The sequence below is a fragment of the Jaculus jaculus genome, chromosome 7 (genome assembly GCF_020740685.1).
Source record: "Jaculus jaculus isolate mJacJac1 chromosome 7, mJacJac1.mat.Y.cur, whole genome shotgun sequence".
Classification (NCBI taxonomy): domain Eukaryota; kingdom Metazoa; phylum Chordata; class Mammalia; order Rodentia; family Dipodidae; genus Jaculus; species Jaculus jaculus.
Genome location: NC_059108.1, coordinates 23,191,624 through 23,214,778, shown reverse-complemented (window position 1 = coordinate 23,214,778; position 23,155 = coordinate 23,191,624). Strand labels below are relative to the sequence as shown.

General features: G+C 38.8%; 1 protein-coding gene across 4 annotated transcripts in view; it reads right to left on the bottom strand.

Annotated features, from left to right (window-relative positions):
• The window catches only part of Ints6 (integrator complex subunit 6), a 102,486-nt gene that overhangs the window by 59,272 nt on the left and 20,059 nt on the right, over positions 1 to 23,155 (bottom strand). For 3 of the 4 annotated variants that reach the window (XM_045154278.1, XM_045154277.1, XM_045154279.1), the window contains one exon: positions 16,549 to 16,638. In XM_045154278.1, the coding sequence (XP_045010213.1) occupies positions 16,549 to 16,638 (90 nt within the window). Of the gene's footprint in view, positions 1 to 2,950; positions 3,090 to 16,548; positions 16,639 to 23,155 lie in introns of those variants that run through there. The other variant, XM_045154280.1, reaches the window with a different exon arrangement.

Here is a 23,155-nt window from a genome sequence, read left to right as displayed (position 1 = left end):
ATCACAACCAACATCAACCATTCAGAAGAAAGCAGAGTCACACAGTAGAAGCCATCTAGCTTGGAACAGAATCACCTTACTTCTCTGAATTAAACAGCCAGTTCTCTTTCAAGTAAAAAGAAAAGACTCTATTTTGGATCCAATTAGAGTAGGTAGGCCTATACCCTGAAAACAGGCAAACTGACTTACTCTACTAAGAAGTTATCAGAATCCTTCAAGATTCAACTAAATAACTTGTCAATTTGCTTCTGTTACAGAAAATGTTTTCAAAAGGCAAGCCTGTATAGCAGCATGGTGGCATCTGCCTGTAATCCCAGCCCTTGGGAAGTAGAGGCAGCAAGACAGGAGATCAAGGATGGGAGAGCAAGCTAGAAGGGCACTGTGCTGCTGCGTTAATGTAGATGCTTTTGTAATGTATTAAGTAGAACGCTGGTATCTATAGCCTCAAGCCCCACTCCAGTCCCAATTACTCAGATTTGTTTAGGTAACAGATGAGGAAAAGCTTCAAAGAAAACTTTAGGATTTCAGCAAAATTGATTGTTTCTTAAGCCTCATACTTTAAATATAACACAGCTTCAAGTCCTACTCAGAATATAAAAAATAAAAAGACATGAAGTGGCATGTCAGCAGCTCACTATTGTGTCTCTACTATAAATATCAAAACATAAACACTGTGACATCTTTTATTAAGAAATGAATTAGGCGAACTGCCAACAATCTGTTCCTCATACATTCATTCCACACTACCACCACTGCATTTAAAAATGCAGTCCCATCACTCTGTCCTCTACTAAATCTCAAGTGTTCCTCCCACCAGCTCCTGGCCAGAGTATCCAAGTGTGGGTCAAACTAATCCTTATCTTTCATTTCCTGCTGCTTTTTTCTTGAACACTTTACCACTTATCAATACCAAGAAACAAGTGGTTCTTTCTCCCTACCTCCCTTCTAGTTTCCTTATGCCTATGTACTCATCTACCTCAAAAACTTGACTTTTTCAAAATCTAGTTCCAGATATTTCCCAGAAAGATTTCATCTTGCCTCATTTTCTTAATTGGTACCATCATCCTATCTGCTTCTATTTTAACCATTGTACTTTCTGTACCATGTCACCATTCTATTGCTCTTTAGTAACCTCATGACCCAGCACTTCATCTTGTGTCTGAACTTCAGTGCTATTCTACAATACGTGTTAAACTAAACAGAGTACATTCTGGCTACTGGTCTATTCCCACTGCATTAGGGAAGAGCAATCACGTGGATAAAGGAACGGCCTTAACAGAAGCAGTACAATAAAAAGCCAAGATCTAAAGCAGTGATCAACAAAACCAGCCCAATGCAGCCAATGGCCTACCTCTGTAAATAAAATTTTGTTGGACATAGCCACAGCCACTCATTTAACAAACATCACATAAGGGTGCTTCTGTCCTGTAATAGCAGAGCTGGGTAATTCTAACATAAATCATGTGGACTGAAAAACCTAAAATGTTCACCATCTAGTCCTTTTAGAAAAAGTTTGCAAAACTCTGATGTACATCAAAATTCATGTTGTACGTGCTCCCCCAGACACAAAATGGCCTGAATGTCCATGACCTCACAGTGCCTGACACTACTTACACAAGACCATCATAATAGGAGAAAAGGATCATGACATCAAAATAAAAGAGAGACTGACTGAGATGGGGAAGGGACATGATGGAGAACGGAGTTTCGAAAGGGAAGGTAGGTGGAGGGAGGGAAGTACCACGGGATATTTTTTACAATTACGGAAGTTGTTAATGGTGCACACACACACACAAATTTTCTTCCAGTGCTGAGAATAGAACCCAGAGCCTGTTGACTACCTGCAAGCACTAAACAGTAAGCTCTAATACCCCCTACCCTGCTCTAATATAATTTATACATAACTTCTTAATTTAAAATGTATATACACTGAGAATGGTATAAGGCCCTACATTTTTCCCCCCCTTTGGCTAGCAAAGCCAGTCTAATTTTTTTTAATGGTCTTGGGACAAGTTTTGAATCTACTTGAAAAACTGGGTTCTGCCAGTGCTTAAAATCACAGAGAAAACAACCTGTGGAAAATTTAGACAAGTATAAACTTTACCAACATCTCTCTCAAAAATCTTTTTATGGGGGCTGGAGAGATGGCTTAGTGAGCGGTTAAGGGATTTGCTCCCAATTCAATTATCCAGGACCCACGTAAGCCAGATGCACAAGGGGGCTCATGTGTCTGGAGTGTATTTGAGTGGCTGAAAGCCCTGGGGTGCCCACTCTCTCACTCTTTCTCGCTCTCAAATAAATAAATTAATTATTTAAAAAATATTTTATGGTAATATTATTTAAATGAAGCAATAAAATATGAGTCACATAAAAACCCAAACTGCTTCAAAATACAGCTTTTGCTTTTTTTTTTTTTTGTTGTTTTTTGTTTTGTTTTTTTTTTTGAGTCAAAGAGTCTTGCATTGCAGATCACCCTCCCCTCCAAGTGTTAAGATTACAGGTGTGCACCACCACACCTAGTCAAATGCAAACTTACCCTAACGTGAAGCTCAACTGCCTGGTAACTAGGAAATGATAAATTTATCCAGCTAAAGAATGCTTTATTAGCTAAAAAAAAATTAATCTATTTGTAGTTAACAACTTCATAAAATTTGGAACCGAGGTATTCCATAGCTACGAATAACAAGGATGTATCTGTTTAAGAGAATTAAGGTAAGGCTTCGAAAAATAAAAGCAACTCCAAATTCCTCCCTGCATGGAAGCTAACCTCTAAAGGTGTTTTCTACTAACTCAGAAGCCAGGGTCAGATCATCAACCAAATTTTGAGTTTAAGGTTAATTTACCAGTTAAACCTGGACTTATCAGGTTAAGGTTGTCATTCTACGTTGAATCAAGACTCTTCAACAGACAGTCACAGCCCCCAGAGAGAACTACACTCTACTCTGCTCACCTTCAAGGCTTTCTCTGAGGCCTTCCGAGATGACTAGCATCAGACTTTTGAGGAAGGCTAGCCATTAGACAAGGCTTTTCCCCACGATCTGACTGCTTGAAGTGACATCCAGGATCAGGTCGATCCTGTATCCAGGAATCACGACCCTCCCTGAGGCACCAGTCATCATGAGACAGTCAGTGCACTTTGGCACTTCTTGAAAACCACTGGACTGCTCCTTTAGCTGAAAGGAAAAAAAACATCAAAACCACAACAAACAAAACAAAGGGGGAAAAATCAGTAATGCAATCTGAAAAGACAGAGTGTGGGGAAAAATATACCAAAACAGCCTTGTCTAGACAAAAATGCAGTCTTGCTTTGATGTTAAAGGCCATACTTGCAAAATTACTCAGTCACTGCATGAAGTTTACTTAAACAAAATCTAAAAAAAAAAAAAAAAAAAAAAAACACTTAAAAATCTACTATGTTTTATCAAAAAGAACCTAAAGTAGAAGCTAAGTAAACACAGTGGGGATAAATCACGGTATTTATGAATAACTAGCAACCTAATGCTTCTATGAGGGCCTCCCAATTGGGAAGCCAAATACTTAAAATTTACCTTTACATTCTCTTAAACTGTAATCTGACTCAGAAAGGCAAAAAATATCCACACAGGCTAAGTTTATCAGAAAACTTACAAGGGTATAACCAAGTAACACACACAAAGTAGGGAGGGAGAAAGTCCTGTTATAGCATTTTGCTGAATATCAGTGTTAGTGGCTACTGGAAATAAGAAATTTAAAATGTTCACACACTGATACGTTCTTAACTTAAAAATAAAAATGATAAACCAGGCATGGTAGCACACGCCTTTAATCCCAGCACTCGGGAGGCAGAGACAGGACTGCTGAGAGTTCGAGGCCACCCTGAGACTCCATAGTGAGTTCCAGGACAGCTTGGGCTACAGTAAAACAAAAATAATAAATAAAAATAACAAATCAAAAACACTTATGAATAGTGCATTTTAAGACTTATTTATTTAGTCTGTATCCAAACAAAAATTCTATTACAATCAGAGATAAAACAGCTCATTTCTGTTTTTAAATACAAATTCCTTTCCTAGATAAAATCTTAAAAGGCAAGGAAAGAATCCTTCACCACATTGGGCATGGTGGCACTCAGCTGCAATCCTAGTACTTGGGAAACTAAAGCAGGAAGATAGCAAATTTGAGGACAGTCTGGGCTTACATAAGAAAACTCCGTCCCTCAGAGAAGTGTCCAGCACTGAAACATCTCACACCCTCCAAGGCTTAAGGTCCATTGTGGAAGAGGTGGCAGAAAGAATGTAAGACCCAAAGGAAGGGTACCACTCCTTACATGCAACTGTCCAGACAGAAATTGGCCTTACTACCCAAGACCTCACGAGACCCTCACAACAGGAGAAAAAAAGATGATGACATCAAATTAAAAGACTAAAGAAGAGAGGGAGGGCACATGATAGAGAGCAGAGTTATGAAGGGGAAATGGGGGGGATACCATGGTTTGTTGTCTATAAGTAGAGAAGTTGTCAATAAAAATATATATATATTGGAAAAAAAAGAAAACTCTGTCCTAACGTCTTTGAGGTATTTATTCTTAAAGCTGTCTCATAACTCCTTTACAACATTACTCTAAAGGTAAAGATATTTTGCCTATCAATTCTTTTAGTTCTCTTTCTCCTACTTTATTCTACAGTTCCCAAATAGTTGGTAATTAACACTATCAGCAGATATATAACCAAGTTGGAAACCTGAAAATAATTAGACCATTTTAAAAATATTTTATATATTCACTTATTTGAGAGAAGGTAAGAGGGAAGGAGGGAGGGAAAGGGACTGAACGGAAGGAGGGAGAGAGGGAGGGAAAGGGAGAGGGAAGGGAGACTGGGTGTGCCAAGACTCTATCCACTGCAAACTAACTCCGGACACATGTCCCACCCTGTGCATTTGGCTTTACATGGGTACTGGGGAATCAAACCAAGTGCTTCGCCAGCAAACACCTTAACCACCTAGACCATTTTTTAACTTGTTTGAAAGCATCATTACAAGCCTTCTACTGAATGTGGTAGCCAACATGTATAATCTCAGCACTGGGAAGGCTGAATAGCAGGTCTTCAATTTGAAGGTAGTCTAGACTTCCATAAACTATTCACACACCCAGACAGACCATGCTTATGGTCTTACATAGGACTTGAAGGAAGACCAAGCATGGATTTCAGGTTCAGAACCCTGTAAAGAACTTTGCTCTTTTCTTCTCCTAAATATTATCCTTCAAAGTCAGCCTCATATACCTACCCAATCTCCCAAATTTCTATTTTTCTGTCTAACACTGGTTCTTACATGTAGCCTACTAATTCGTTCCCTCACTACACTTCAGTCAGTCCATCTTTATTACCTGACTGGCAGAGCAACTTTACTAACATGCAAATTTCATCATGTGACTCATCAACTTACAATCCTCAATACCTCAGTGGAGCCGCACACCACAGTGGATGTCTGGGGAGATTCAAATGCATCGAAGTGCTGAGAATAAGAGGCTGTTGAGAGCTCAGCACTAAATGAGACATCTCTCTCTGGCCCTCCAAGGCTCAGGGAACATTGTGGAAAGAATGAAAGAGCAGGAGGGTGGTAAGGAGGACTTTGGTGGAAGAGGTGGCAGAAAGAATGTAAGACCCAAAGGAAGGGTACCACTCCTTACATGCAACTGTCCAGACAGAAATTGGCCTTCATATCAAAGACTTCACGAGACCCTCATAATAGGAGAAAAAGATGATGACATCAAATTAAAAGAAAGACTAAAGAAGAGAGGGAGGGCATATGATAGAGAGCAGAGTTATGAAGGGGAAAATGGGGTGGGGGGGGAATACCACAGCTTGTTGTCTGTAAGTAGAGACGATATCCTCCAGGCTTGAAAGGAAAGGTAGGTGTAGTCATGACCCCTTTATCAGCTGTCAGCTGTCACTTCCACAAGACCTGCACAGTACTGAGCCCATCAACATACTGACATAGATGACGGAAGAGGACAAAAATGAGACATTAAGATGGAAGAATGGCCAGTCAGAAAGAGCAAGTGGTGCAGTGGAATGGGGGAAGGAAGAAAAGAAGATAATTATAGTATAATCATATATGAAAATTCTCAATTAAAAAAACAAAAAAAATCCTCAATAACTCCCCTGCAAATGCTAGCAGAATGAAATTCTATCTCTTTAGAGCAGTTTCATCTATCTGCTTTCTATCTACATTTCAAACAATTCTCTCCTACCTGTATCTTCCATACTCCAGCCATACAATTAATTGAGTCACCTACTGAATTGTGTTCACGTCTTCAGAGTTTTGCATATTGTTCCAGGTTCGTGGAATGGCATGGCTCAATTTCTTACAATTTCTCTCAAAATGTAGCTCTTCTTTTTAATAGTCTCTCAGAACCTTCAGGTCATTTCTGCTACAGTATTTCTAAATGTACTACAAGTGCTTATTTTCCTGCCTGTTTTCAAAAATAATGTTCTAAGGACAAGAGCCTTGCTATATATTTCCATCCCCCATACCTGGAACATAATAACAGAAACAAATACATGTATGTATGTATGCAAACACATACAGTGCTGTCATCATTTCTGTATACAGCCAAAGCTACTATATATGTCACAGGGACAACTGTTGTTGAATAAATCTAAAATATATTTAACAACTTAAAATCTGAAGAATTCGGCTGGGTGTGGTGGCGCACGCCTTTAATCCCAGCAGTCGGGAGGCAGAGGTAGGAGATTGCCATGAGTTAGAGGTCACCCTGAGACTACACAGTTAATTCCAGGTCAGCCTGGACCAAAGTGAGACCCTACCTCAAAATAAATTTTAAAAAGAAAAGAAATCTGAAGAATTCCTTCAGCCAGAGTACTTATGTGGCAGTGCTACAGAAACCTAAGCGTAACTGTCACCTGTTCTTTATCAATTGCCCTTACGAGGGTCATAGATATTTTTTTTTGGTTTTTCGAGGCAGGGTCTCACTCTGGTCCAGGCTGACCTGGAATTAACTACGCAGTCTCAGGGTGGCCTCGAACTCATGGTGATCCTCCTACTGCCTCCTGAGTGCTGGGATTAAAGGCGTGCACCACCACGCCCGGCTTATAGATATGTATTTTTTAAATGGCCATCCAAACCAGGACCTGTAGCTTAGTAACAATAATAGAATACTGATGTGATCCCTTGGATGAAAGCTTTTAAGTCACAGATAGCAAGCACCTGACAAACACCATGACTTAATTACTCCCCTTTCTAGGAGCTCTCCTCTATCCCATCTTGAACTCAGGGTCAAAGCAAAGTCTTCAACATCATACACAGTAGGCAATAACATTAGACTGACAGTAGTCAGCATAGAACTTAATATTTTAAAACTACACAATAATCTATTCTAAATTGCATCAACAGATTAGAAAATATCCTACTGCAACCTTTGGAAACTATTCCCAGATTTAACAATTTTAAATGCTATAAATTATTTGTATCTCAAAATAACTCTATGCTGGCCTTGTGGTGAAAAACATTCTTATGCTGTTTGTGTTCACATGCTTTTCATTCATTTTTTCGTATCTGCTATTACACTGTGTTCTAAAATCCAAGTTTCCAAATTTGACTGCTCACTGGAATCAACTAAGACACCTTAGGAAATACAGATTCCTTGTTTCCAGACTGAAACAACTGAACCAGAATTAGAGCTGAGGCATGGATGCTTATCAAACACATGGGTGAATGTGCAGCCATATGAAAGCTGCCACTGCTAATATCACAGTAGTTTACATATAGGAGAAATATGACCAGGTAGCATAGGAATGCCTCTAAATAAAACTTTCCTGGCACATGTAGTCTCTTACTGTTTACTGTTTCTACTGGCTAATAAATACAGATGCACTCGCTGAATAGAAACTATTTTAATGTATATTACCACAAAATTCTAGATAATATTACTGCCATATATATATATATATAGCTTCACTAAAATGATTACTAGCCTATCCTTTTAATTATTCTGTTAAATGTATTCCTTATTCTTACACATGACCTTGAAAACAAATACAATAAACAAGCACTTTTGCATATGTGAATTACTGAAAATTCACTGCGTGTGTGTTTGTGTGCATACGCACAATTGCAGGAGAATCATGAGGCCAGAGTTGACATCAGGTGTCTTCTATCACTTGCCACCACAGTCTCTGAGATAGGGTCTCTCATTTAACCTAGAGCTCAAGAGTCAGCTAGACTAGCTAGCCAAGTGAGCCCCTGGGATTTTCTTTCTCTACTTCCCTAGAGCTGAGGTTACAGACACATAATGCCCAGCATTATTACATGGGTGCTGAGGATCCAAATTCAGGTCCCCCCTACCTGCATGGCAAGTACTTTACCCACTAAGTAATCTTCCCAGCCCCAAATCCACTATATTAAATTGAAGTATTTCAAACATCTTTATGTATTTTCCTATACATTTTTAGAAACTAATAATTGCAGGTATATACATTTCTGTAAAACAGCAGTAGTAGTAAATTCAGGAGTTAAAAAAAAAATAGGACTGGGCTGGAGAGATGGCTTAGTGGTTAAGCACTTGCCTATGAAGCCTAAGGACCCCGGTTCAAGGCTCGATTCCCCAGGACCCATGTTAGCCAGATGCACAAGGGGGCGTACACATCTGGAGTTCGTTTGCAGTGGCTGGAGGCCCTGGCGTGCCCAATCTTTCTCTCTCTATCTGCTTCTTTCTCTCTCTGTCTGTTGCTCTCAAAATAAATAAAATAAACGAAAAAATAAATAAAAAAAAAAAACAAAAAAAAAACAGTATTAAGGTCGGGCATGGTGGCACACACCTTTAATCCTAGCACTCGAGAGGCAGAGGTAGGAGGATCACCATGAGTTCAAGGCCACCCTGAGACTCCATGGTGAATTCCAGGTCAGCCTGGGCTAGAGTGAGACCCTACCTCAAACAAACAAAAAAGGATATAGATACTGAAAAACAAACAAATTATTAAAATGTTCTTACAAGATTCAATTGGGGGCTGGAGAGATGGCTTAGCGGTTAAGCGCTTGCCTGTGAAGCCTAAGGACCCCGGTTCGAGGCTTGATTCCCCAGGACCCACGTTAGCCAGATGCACAAGGGGGCGCACGCGTCTGGAGTTCGTTTGCAGAGGCTGGAAGCCCTGGCGCGCTCATTCTCTCTCTCTCTCTCTGTCTTTCTCTCTGTGTCTGTCACTCTCAAATAAATAAATAAATAAAATTTAAAAAAAAGATTGAATTGGTACAGAGTAACATCAAGTGCAAGTTTAGAATATTTAACTGAGGGCTGGAGAGATGGCTTAGCGGTTAAGCGCTTGCCTGTGAAGCCTAAGGACCCCGGTTCGAGGCTTGATTCCCCAGGACCCACATTAGCCAGATGCACAAGGGGGCGCACGCGTCTGGAGTTCGTTTGCAGAGGCTGGAAGCCCTGGCGCGCTCATTCTCTCTCTCTCTCTGTCTTTCTCTCTGTGTCTGTCACTCTCAAATAAATAAATAAATAAAATTTAAAAAAAAGATTGAATTGGTACAGAGTAACATCAAGTGCAAGTTTAGAATATTTAACTGAGGGCTGGAGAGATGGCTTAGCGGTTAAGCGCTTGCCTGTGAAGCCTAAGGACCCCGGTTCGAGGCTCGGTTCCCCAGGTCCCACGTTAGCCAGATGCACAAGGAGGCGCACGCGTCTGGAGTTCGTTTGCAGAGGCTGGAAGCCCTGGCGCGCCCATTCTCTCTCTCTCCCTCTATCTGTCTTTCTCTCTGTGTCTGTCGCTCTCAAATAAATAAATAAAAAATAGACAAAAAAAAAATTTTAAAGAATATTTAACTGAGAAATAAGAAGGATGCTAATCTTAACAACTGTCACTAAATCTCCAGTATTATCACTGTGAAGAGAGATTATCACAGAATACTGTAACAAGTCAGACACACGAAACGAACGCATTTACCCAGAACATATAATACATTCTCTCATACCACTATTGCACCCCTCAGAATTTCTTTCAGTCCTTTTTAATAAAAAGAAAGTTCCCCAAGGTGCTAAGTGTCCCAGGGTAGGAGGATGAACCAACAATAAACATGCATTTTAAGGTTTTACTTACAAATTAAAATAGTTTTTCAGCCTTTGGACAATATTTTTAGCAATTTTAGTAAACAAAAACAATTTATGGGGCTGAGTAGACAGCTAAGTGGATAAAGTGCTCATGGCTCAAGCTTGAGTACCAGAGTCTGATCCTCAGACCCTATGTAAAAAGCCAGAAGGGGGGCAGGCTTTTGTAATCCCAGCACTCTGACAGCAAGATGGGAGGTAGAAAGCTCTGCACGGAGTGCAGCAAAAAGTGGACCAAGAACAAGAGAAATGCTGTCTCAAAAGAGGTGGAATGACAGTGAGGAAAGACCTGACAGTTGTCCTCTAGCCTCCACACATGCACTGTGGCACACGTGGGCCCCACAAACACATGGGCACAAAGACATATGTGCACGCGCGCGCGCACACACACACACACACACACACACACACACACACACTTTAAAAGAAGGAACAATAATAACTCAGAGAATTCCAGAGTGTCTTTTAATCAGTAGGAGGTAAATGTAAGCCAAAATTATAGATCCTTGCCAGTTAAAGAAAGATCATTTAAACTACCTATAAGGCAGAAAAGTCACTAAAACCAATCCTGTAGCTCAATATCTGATGGGCTGTCATACCAGTTTTTGAGAACTTACAAGCAAGACTTCAATCTACCACAGCTTAAATCCATTAGCTAAGATCGTTAAGGCATATAAACATATGCCCTAAATGAACATCTCCCCAAGAAGTTAGAAAAGCAGTTATCTCACTTAGCCTAAAAAAAAAAAAAAAGGCCAGTAGTATAACAAAAGTTTGTATCACAAAGGCAACTGATTGTAAATACCTTCTCTAAAATGTTACTTTACAGGACATTTAAAATATGAATAAATAAAGCGATGCAGAAGAACTCTTCAGTATATAGAAATCTCAAGATTTGAAAGAAAACACTATTAGCACTTTCAAGGAAGAAGTCACTGCTTCCCTAGCATGGAATGTCACTGAGAAGGTGCTGGCAGGATTTCTTCCAGGCTTTTATTGAGCAATATATTTAGCCACATGTTTCTGGAATCACAGCACAGTATCATTTTCTACTACAACTCACTATTTATTACATAAGATTTTTGCAGAAAAATAAAAGCCAGAAAAAAATTGTCATGGTAATTCACACCTTTAATCCCAACTGGACTCAGAGGCTAAGGCAGAGGAGAATCACTCAAGTTTGAGGTCAGTCTTCGCTCCATAGTGAGTTTAAGGCCAGCCTACACTACAAAGTGAGACCTCGTCTCAAACTAATAAATAAACAAATAAGAACAGCACTAATTTGGTGATTACACAAAGACATCTGATACATCAGTACTATATTGTCATGACAACCAAATGACTAGTATGATTATATGGCTTTAAAGAATGTTCACTAACATAAAAATTAATGACTATTGTAGTGAGTAATATGGTTTCCTTACCTAGCACAATGCAAATTCACATTATCACTCATTTCCCATAAGTGAAAATAATGAAAACCAGTTTTATGAAATGCTGCCTGCAAACATATACACACATACACACCCAAAAAGACCAAAAATAACACACCTAACACGTTCAATACAGGCAATTGTTAGAAGTCCTAGACAGATATCCAAAAACAGTGAAGTAGAAACACACTCATGACACGTACACAAAAACTTAAACTTCTATTAAATGAATCCCTCAAGAAGTTAAATACAGGCTGGAGAGATGGCTTAGCGGTTAAGTGCTTGCCTGTGACGTCTAAGAACCCCAGTTTGAGGCTCGGTTTCCCAGGACCCACGTTGGCCACATGCACAAGTGGGCACACGCGTCTGGAGTTTGTTTGCAGTGGTTGGAAGTCCTGGCGTGCCCATTCTCTCTCTCTCTCTATCTGCTTCTTTCTCTCTCTGTCGCTCTCAAATAAATAAATAAAAACAAAAATAAAAATAAAAAAAGAAATTAAATACATAATGAATTAATATGAGTTACACACAATTCAAGATCTTCATTAACACAAAGCTGTTACTCTCCTCACTTAACTCCTGACAAGTTACCAAGGTATGGGCTATCACTCAAGGCATAGCATCCTTTCATTGATAACAGATTAGATCAATTTGTGTTGTACATTCTTAGGAGAAGATATGGTATGGCACCAAGTTTTGCAATCAACTATTTTCTAGATGTAAAATAATTTTACAATGGGCTTCTTTATGAATTTCACAAGTATCAGCAATAAGCCACACACAGTACCAAATTATCCCTATAATCTTTACATATATGTATATATACATAATATTATGTATATACACATAATACTATATATATATAATACTATACACACACACACACACAGACACACACACACACACACACACACACACACACATATCCCTTAAATGGAAATTGACACATTCATTCATTCAATAAATACAAAGGACCTAGTTTTACGAAATGTAAAGGTTACAAGATTTGAAGAGAAAGAACAAAAAAGTAAAAGTTATTCCAAGCAGAAACTACAATATTATCACATATCAAGCATGCCTATTCATGCATATACATACCTACCTACACAGAGCGATATGAAAACACCTTTATATACATCTATAAATTGAAAACCTCCTTAAAAGCAAAACTTAAGCTTCCATGTACTTTGGGGTACATATCTGGGTTACATTTTTCTTCTGTTCACACAAAAAGTCAGTCTTCACATTAATTTCAAAATAAGGTGGGGCGACATGGTATGGAATATAGCTCAATGTTACAGCACTTGTCTAGACCTGCACCAAGACCTGGGTTCAATCCCCAGCATCATATATACATATAAAAAACCAAAACACAGAAGGTTGGGGCTGGAGAGATGGCTTAGAGGTTATGAGTTTTGCTTGCAAAGCCAAAGGACCTAAGTTCAATTCCCCAAAACCTACATAAGCCAAATGCACAAGGGGGTGCATGCGTCTGGAGTTGGTTTGCAATGGACAGAGGCCCTGGTGTGCCCATTCTCTCTCTTCCTCTTTCTCTCTCTTAAATAAATAAATAAAAATAACGTTTAAAAAAAACCAGGGGCTGAAGAGATGGCTTAGTGGTTAAGCGCTTGCCTGTGAAGCCTAAGGACCCCGGTTCGAGGCTCGGTTCCCCAGGTCCCACATTAGCCAGATGCACAAGGGGGCGCAACGCATCTGGAGTTCGTTTGCAGAGGCTGGAAGCCTTGGCGCGCCCATTCTCTCTCTCCCTCTATCTGTCTTTCTCTCTGTGTCTGTCGCTCAAATAAATTAAAAAAAAAAAAAACAGAAGGTAAGCCAGTGTGGTGGCGCACGCCTTTAGTCCCAGCCCTCTGGAGGCAGAGGTAGGAGGATCATAGAGAGTTTGAGGCCACCCTGAGCCAGAGTGAGACTCTATCTCAAAAAACAAGCAAAAAACAAAACAAAAAAAACAGAAAGTACAGGGAGCAAAAACATTTTCAAACCTAAATAGGGAGTTAGCCCATAGGCCTATGTTCCAACTTCATTAACAAAAAAACCTTTCCCTTGGGCTGGAGAGATGGCTTAGTGGTTAAGCGCTTGCCTGTGAAGCCTAAGGACCCTGGTTCAAGGCTTGATTCCCCAAGACCCATGTTGGCCAGATGCATAAGGGGACACACGCATCTGGAGTTCGTTTGCAGTGGCTAGAGGCCCTGGCGTGCCCATTCTCTCTCTCTCATCTGCCTCTTTCTCTCTCTGTCGCTCTCAAATAAATAAATGAACAAAAAAAATTTTTTAAATAAAAAAAAAGCCTTTCCCTTAACAAATGTATCTTCTACCTCAGATAACACACAGCAATAGGAATAAGTTTTGGATTTGACTCCCAGATTCCACACAACATGCCTACAATGGGTGTGTCTATATTCTCGGTACTACATTAAATATTATAGATTTTTTAAAAGGAAAGATCCCTGTCCAAGAAAATCTCTCTAACCTTATTAGTTTCCAAGTTAATATTGAGATATTATAAACATATAGCCACATTTCTCCAATATTCTTCCCCAAAAAAGGACTCAAAAGAGATGGCATTCTAATATGCACATACATTTCAAGATATTTTGAAGTTAAAGGTGATCCCCCCAAAATTTTCATGCAACAGGCCAGATATATGCAAAAACATTTCCCCAGACACATTTCTACTAAGGCACTAGACAGAGCACCTTGAATGATAACTTTACATGTAGGAATATTTTACAATAGAAATAGAAGTAACATGTAACAAACCTGCCAAGGCTCAAGGATCATTGTGGAAGAGGGGATAGAAAGATCATTAAGAGCTATGTGATGGGAAGGAGTATCCTGAGGCACTGCTTCCTCTCCACCTCCCCGTCCACAAACACACAAAAATTGAGTGACGGTACATTCATGACCCCACAATGAACAACAATAACCCTACTTAGGAGGGCCCTCAGTGGAATGGAGACAGGAAACAGTGGCTCTAAGAATGTAACCTAATGGGAATATGAGCCACATGTGATTTATTCATACAGTAAAGTTCATAATTCATTAAAAAAAAATCAAACCAGAAGACCACCCAAACTATGCCTCTGGCAATCAGCCCAGCCTTCCTGGTGCCCTTGAGTACTTTACACTGACGTGCCTACCACCCTCCCTCTTTGGCAATGTATCCACATCTTTACTACTGCTTTGCTCTTAATAAAGTTTCTTACTGCTTCACTATAAAGAAGAAAGGAGGAATAAAGAAAACAGAAGTAATCATTCAATCAAGATCATCAAAATAAAAAAAACATCAAAAGATTTCTCATCTATACAAAATGAAAATAAATAAAAATATTTATTACTATGGCTAGAAAGAAAAAACAATTTGAGAGTTTCAAATTTTTAATGACATTTCTATCATTTGTAGCTATAATTAATATCTATTGCTAACAGTGGGAAGACCATAATTGGTTATGCATGTGAGCTAAGTCTAAAAATTCCCAGTAACTCATTAAGTCCAGCTAATCCAGCAAGCTAATTATATATAGGCTATACTTGACAGCGTATAATCCACTTCAGTTTTTGGTGATACCTCCACGAATTACATACTAAATTCTCTGTATTATCAGCTGCTGAGCAAAACAATTCTAGCTTTCCACAATCAATATGAAACAATCCAAGTTCTTGGCTAGTTCTGCTTCAAGACAGAACATTCTTCATAGCCTACCAAGTACTTTCAGATACTTTATCTTAGATTCTCAAAGCCCTTCGAGCTAAGGAAAGAATCCCTGGCTTTATTTCATTGGCAAGAGAGATCTAGGGAAGTTAGGTCAGCTGGTATGAAGTTCACTGCTGGGAAGCACTTAAACCAAGAATAGAACCCACATGTCCTGACTCCATGTAATTTATATTCTACAACATCACACAAATGGAAATCATTATGAATATTTAAGTCATCTCATTCTTAAAAATCAGTACCTTTACCATTTTATCAAACCCTATTATAAATACAATAGGAATTAAAAGTAAAATGCTAAAGCAAAAACAAGAATACTCTTAAAAACCACCCTTTTACATCAGCATAAGTTAAAAAAATGACTTTCACATATGCAGGTAAACACGAGTTTTTAAACTGTACTGCATTTGCCCTATCTCACCACACACAAGGGTCTATAACACACACTGGTAGAGAACAGTCAGTATTAACACTAAACTACTTATACGGTATTTGACTTAAACCTAACCCTTTCTAGTTTTAACCTATTCTTGGCTTTGTACCACACACAGCATAGTATTCTAGTGACCTGCATGCAACCATTCACATGGTTTGCATCTGAAATGTCCCCTCAAAGGCCCATGTCCAATTCAAAGTCTTAGTCACAACCTGCTGGTGTGAAGTTGTTAAGGGACAGGGCCTACTTGAGGAAGTTAGAACACTGGGGGTGTGCCCTCAAAAGACGTTACTGGGTCCAGTCTCTTCCTCTCTCTTGGCTTCCTGGCCACTGTAAATTGACCAGCTTCTTCTCCACATCGCCCACCATGATGGGCACCTCATCACAGCCCCATGACCCCCACACTTACGACTACAGACTGAGACCTTAGTTTGTGGAGCCAAAAGAATTTTTTGCCTTAAATGTTTATTTTTGTCCAGACATTTTGTCAGTGATGAAAAGCTCTCATAATAATCTACTGAAATAAGGGAAGAAATTATTAGAATGCAGTTTCTTTTTAAAACCTGATTAAGAATTTGCTTTACTACCATGCACTCCTGCACTGAAACTGATAAATCCATACATTAAACTAGGGTTTTGAGAAGTAGCTCCAAAAAACTTTTCAAAGAAGTGATTCCAACTACAGAATATGGAAACCATTCCTACAAACAGCAAATACAGATGGGCTCGAAGAAACAGGTCACCCCAAACTACATCAAATAGCTAAAGAGAGACTCCATTATAGACGTCCCACACCCTACTGTACATACAAAGACTGCATGACACAAGTGGCAAAAGCCTAGCTTACCTCATCCTGGACTCCGCTAGTCGTAGTCAACTTGCTCCCATCAGTAATTGTGATAATTATTGCTGGCTCCAAGAAAAAAGGGTTTCTTCCCTAAAGTCAAAACAAACAAAACCCTTGATTAAAGCATTAAACTTTGGCCTAACGTTTTTTGGTCACAAACTTAAAAGTTTACATAATATATACCTGTTTGTACATTTTCTCTAAAAAGTTTTAGAAAGATACAAACAGTGGTGAACTCCAGAAGTGAAATTATAGATTTTTTGTTTTTTTGTTTTTCAAGGTAGGGCTCCACTCTAGCCCAGGTTGACCTGGAATTCACTATGTAGTCTCAGGGTGGCCTCGAACTCACAGCAATCCTACCTCTGCTTCCCAAGTGCTGGAATTAAAGGCATGCACCACCATACCTGGCTTAAAGATGGATCTTTCACTTCTGTATCTATTTTTGTATTGTTTTCATTTTTGCAGTGAATATTCATATAACATAGTTTCTTAAAAGTAAACAGTAGCTGAATTCTAGTAACCTGACATTTTAAAAGCTATTAAAAGTTTGCAATAGTAATTGCTTCTAAGCCTTTGGCTAAGATCAAGTATAGCACAAACTGCAGTTATAAAAAGACAGTACTTGGGTTGGTGAGATGGCTTAGTAGTCAAGGTGCTCACCTGCAGAGCTAAAGAGCCAGGTTTGATTCCCCAATACCCACATAAAGCCAGATGCACAAGGTGGTACATGCACCTGGTGTTCATTTGCTGTGGCACCCATTCTCTCTCTCTCTCAAATATTTTTTTTGAAAAGATATTACTTGATGGGCACAGAGGGGCATTTCAAACCCCAGCATCTGACAGGAAGACGATAGAGGATCAAGTGCTCAAGGCCAGCCTAGCCTGGGCTATACTGTAAGATCCTGTCTCAACAAGACAAAACAAAAAAGCATATGGTAGCTCATGCTGAAATTCTAACACTTGGGAAACTGAGTCAGAAGGTGAGTAACAGGCCAAACTGGGCTACAGAACCAGATCCTGACTGAAGTGGGAGTTGGGGAGATCATTTTATAGAGAAATTTCAATTCATAAAAGAAGCAAGAAAAATGAATATAAATAATCAGAATCTATGCCTGTAATCCAAATATCTAGACAAATGTCTAGATTCACGGATAGGACTACAAAAACTACTCCCATAGTAATATTAAGGCAACCCTCAGCTTTGCAAAATTTAACAAGAGTCCAAGATAAAAAGGTAACATTAAAGATAATTATAGCCAGATGTGGTGATGTATGCCTTTAATCTCGGTATGGGGAGGCAGAGATCGCAGTATCATTGAGAGGCCAGCTTGGGACTACAGAGTGAATTCCAAGTCAGTCTGGGCTACAGTGAGACCCTACCACAAAACAAAAAAGATAATTACATAAAGAAAATGCTTGAAGTCAGGAGGATCGCTTTGAGCTCAAAGCTACCCTGAGACTACATAGTGAATTCCAAGTCAGCCTGGGCTAGTGTGAGACCCTACCTTGAAAAACCAAAAAAAAAAAAAAAAAAAAAGCTTGAAGAGACGAGTATAAAACTAATGGCAGGAAAGGCAATAATGGAACAATGGCCTATTGTCAAATGCTAAGGTACTTCAGTATCTTGGTCTAGCCTACTCTGGTTACTATCATCAGTTGTAGATGACAACTCTGTGAAAGACAAATATTAGACTTTGCTTTGTACATACAAACAGTTCTCAACTTAGAGGCTAAGCACATTGATGTAACTCTTTAACAGGGTATCAGCTTCTAAAGACAACTCTGTTGCACTTACTGCTTGTTGTGATGCCGTGTCCTACAGGTCCAGCTAGTGAGAACCTGCGGTGGGAAGACCACTAGAGCCCGAGCCTCCTAACACCGTGAGACTCCAACTCAAAAGAAAGGATGGCAGAAGGGAGATTGATTTAAAGACACCAAATTCTCTGCTACCATCACTAAGAAAAACCAAAACTTTGTTGGATTTGATATAAAACAGTACATGACAAATTTAAATGAATACAGGAATCATTTGGAAATATTGATAAGATGTAGTTTCTGATTTGGTAGATACAGAGTGGAGGCATGATTATGCATGTCTAAGGGACCACAGGCTAGGAGATGCTAATGTTCACAGGCAATACCTTGAATAACAAGAAGGTAAAGGGTTATATCCATAAAATAACCTATGGTTTATAACCTTTCCTTTACATTTATTACCCTGAATTCCTTCATACTACAGTATAAACTCAGTATTTATTGATCTTATAGATATAATTATAGCCTAATCATAAAGAGATTTGCTAAGTAACATAATCAATTGTGCACATTTGTAAGTAGTACATGCACTCCTCAGATTGGTGCAAAAAAGTGAGCTTCTCTGAATTATTTTTTTTTAAACTGAGTTGGGAAGATGGCTCAGCGGTTAACAACCCAAGTTCAATTCCTCAGAACCCAGGTAAAGGAGGATACACAAAGTGGCACATGTGTCTGGAATTCGTTTGCAATGGCTAAAGGCCCTGGTGTAACCATTTTTTCTCTCTCTGCTGGGCATGGTGGCCCAGGCCTTTAATCCCAGCACTTGGGAGGCAGAGGTAGGAAGATGGCTGTGAGTTTGAGACCAGCCTGAGATTACACAGTGAATTCTAGATCAGCCTGGGTGAGCATAAGACTTTACCTCACAAAAATAAAGAAAGAAAAAAAGCTGGAGATGATGCAATAGTTAAGGCAAGGCACTTGTCTACAAAGCTTAAGGACCCAGGTTCAACCAATACCCATGAAAAGCTAGATGCATAAGGTCACATGTGTCTGGAGTTTGCAGAGGCTAGAGACCTTAGTACACCCATTCTCATTCTCCCCCTTTCTCTCATAAATAAATAAAATATTTAAAAAGTTTGCTGGACATTAAGAACATTAAAAGGTACATTAACTTCATTCTTTGTCTTCCAACTATGCTAGTCACTCAAACGTTTATTAACTGGCTACTATGTGTACAGTCATTGTGTCAAATACACAATCTCTATGCTCACACATATTAAATGTACATATGTAAATACAGTAACTCCTCTTTTCACCAGTATCACTTTAGTTCAAAACTGAAAAATCAGTATACTAAGTTCAACACTATGGTTATTTTGCTTTTACCTCTAGGCTAAAACCACTTTTATAAACTGGCTCCTTTTTCAAAACTAATCAGCAAAGCTCTCGAGCCAGCACACTGCGGCTCATACAGTTAATAGGAGGGTCATCTGTGTTCTAAATTTTAGTCACAGTCAGGTTGGTGTTGGCTTTTTATGCCTTAGCCCAGGCTGGCTTCAAGTTGTGGCAACTCTGCCTCAGGTTTTCCAAGTGCAGGCATTATAGGTTTGGGACATTATGTCCAGATCTGTTCCTATTCTTATGTAAGTACATTATATATTCTTATATAAGCACATTGAGATTAACTTTAAGGGCCAGCAAATTAGCCATATTTGTAATTAAGCAGTAAAAACCTATTTTATATTAGACTCTTAGAGATAATGAAGCCCATTCCACACTAACACAATTCTGAATCTAAGAATTCAACTATCCATAGATCAAAAATACTCATAAAGGGGCTAGAGAAATGGTTCAGCAGTTAAGGCGCTTGCCTGCAATGCCTAACAACCCAGAGTTGATTTCCTAGTACCCATGGAAAGACAAATGCATAAAGTGACAGAGGCATCTGGAGTTTGTCTGCAGTAACAAGAGGCCCTGGCTCACCCATATATTCTCTCTCCTCTCTCCTTGCAAATAAATAAAATTAAATATTGATAAAAGTAAAATTGTGTCTATATTGACTATGCAGACATATATATTGTTGTCATTCCCTAAACGATACAATTACTCACAGATTTATAATGTAGTAAGTATTATAAATCTAGAGATGATTATGTACAGGTTATATGTAAATCCTATGCCAAAAATATTGGTACATTGAAAGTACTAGAACTAATGTCCCAAAACACAAAGGATGACTGTGTATTTCTTAAGGACTATATCTAGAAATCAAGTTAATACAGTACAAAGTCTGAGTTACTACATTTACATAACCTTACTTAACTCAAAGTTAATTTTCCTTAAGCATCAAAACAAAACTTTTAGCTGAAATTTTACTTTAATCTTACAATACACATAATACTCTCAAACAGATGCTATGACTGAAACTACTATAATATCCCAAATTTGGGCAAATAACTGTAAACCACTTATGTAATCTGGTCCCTAAAACTTTGGTATGGTAAAATTTTCAAGAAAATTTACTGATGTAACTCAAGATGACCTAGTAAGTAAGCTACAAAGCCAGAACTTAAGCTATTTCAATTCTAAATCAGTCTTTTCAAAGCATCAGGAAGTTGTATGAGGAGCAACTAAATTCTCCAGATGCAATTCTAAAACCACCCGCTTTGTGCTGTATTCCTCTAATAACGAATGCTGCTGTGAGACCATTATTTGCTGTTGCAATGCTAGGGATGGAACCCACCAGGCTTTCACACATTAGCCACGTATCTACCACTAAGCTTTATACCCAGCCTGTTATTTTTAGTTAACTTTATTAAGGAAGAAAAAACTGGTTTTGGGGATGCACACATCCCCAAAATAGCCTGTCATTTTTAATATATTCTATCTACAGCACAATTAACTATAATAGGGTAGTTCCTTTGTACAAGTGTCCTTTTGTTCTGTGATTTCTTACCCACAAATGTATTAGTCAATATAATTTCTCCACCACAAACACACTTGAAGCAAATATATAGGAGTACCTGCTTCTAAAAACTGGAACTTCAACTTTAAGAAGGTATACTATGAATCCAAGATAAAATACTATTAAGTTATTAGAAGGTTTAAATTTTGGAAATAAAATAAAGATCAAAGAGAGAAAACTAAGAAAAAATATGATCATCTTTTCTGTACCAATTATCCCCTCTGTGATATTTAACAACCTTTCCTCTGTAAGATGAACTAAATAAAAATCATGTAAGAAAAACAGTGGTCATTGCAAAAACTAAATGATTAAATGACTGTAATATGCACAAAGTTTTTATTTATGTCTTCAGGAAAACTATACCTAAAAAATGTTTCAAATTAACATTTATTTAAGCATGAATCTCCAAATCAGTAATAGAAAGTGACCAACAATTTTCTTAGGTGTGGTAACACACAAGGAAAGTATGGTGGTGTATGCCTTTAGGAGGATCTCAGTGAGGTTAAAGCTAGCCTGGGTGAGAGTGAGAGCCTGCTTCAAATTAATTAACTAAGGCTGGAGAGATGGCTTAGTGGTTAAGGAGCTTGCCTGAAAAACCTAAGGACCCAGGTTTGATTTCTCAGTATCCACTTAAGGCCAGATGCACAAAGTGGCACATGCATCTAGAGTTCTTTGCAGTGGCTAGAGGCCCTGGCTCGCCCATTCTCTCCTCTCTATCTCCCTTTCTCTCAACTAAGTAAGATATTTTTAAATTAATTAAGAAAGTTTTGTTCAGTTGTGCACTGTTCCACTCCACCCTGTCATAGCACACTTATTCTCAGTGACCCTTTTTCTGTCAACATTATTTAAGCACCAAATTAAATGTTTAATTATTTGACAGTGTAAGATTTTTATTTTAGCACAAAAAACAGGGGCTAAGGAAGGGCTCAACAGTTAAAAGTACTGATCTGGAAAGCCTTTTGGCCAGGATTCTATCACCACTATCCTCAAAAAGCCCGATGTACAAAGTGGCGCATGCATCTGTGCTTGCGGCGACAAGAAGCCCTAGTGTGTCCTCCCTATGCCCTCCTCTTGGCAAAAGGCCCTGGTATGCCAGCCCTCACCCCCGCCCACCGCCCTGTCTCTCTCTCTCACTCTGCTTGCAAATAAAAATATTTTGATGTCTGAAGAGATGGCTTAGCAGTTAAGGTGCTTGCCTGCAAAGCCTAAGAAAAGAGGTTCGATTCCCCAGTATCCATGTAAGTCAGATGCACAAGACGGCACATGTATGTGGAGTCTGTTTGCAGTGGTTGGAAGCCCTAGTGTGTGCCCATTCTCTCTCTCTCAAATAAATAAATTAATTTGAATAAATAAAATATTTAAAAAATATATTTTTGAGGCCAGGTGTGGTGGCTCACGCCTTTAATCCCAGCACTCAGGAGGCAGAGGTAGGTGGAATGCCATGAGTTTGAGGCCACCCTGAGACTCCACAGTCAGTTCCAGGTCAGCCTGGACTAGAGTGAGACCCTACCTCAAAAAACCAAAAACATATATATATATTTTGAAAATAATCATTTTAAAAACTAACTTGCCAAAAGCATAATTAGAATTATGATTTAATCACAACAATCTTAAGGCTATCCAGTGCCAGACCTATATTATTTAATAATTTTCCATTATACTTAAACTTATTATATTTAAGAGCCAGTATTATATATTTATTTCTGAACATGGATGTTTATAAGTCACTTAATTTGGGAGCAACCTATTAGAATTTTCTCCAATTTTCATCGTGGTCATAGGTTGTAATAGCCTTTTTCTAGAACTAAAAGATCAATGGATGAAGGCATGGTGGTGGGAGAGAGGGAGGGAGGGAGGGAGGAAAGGAAAGAGGGAAGGAGGGAAGAT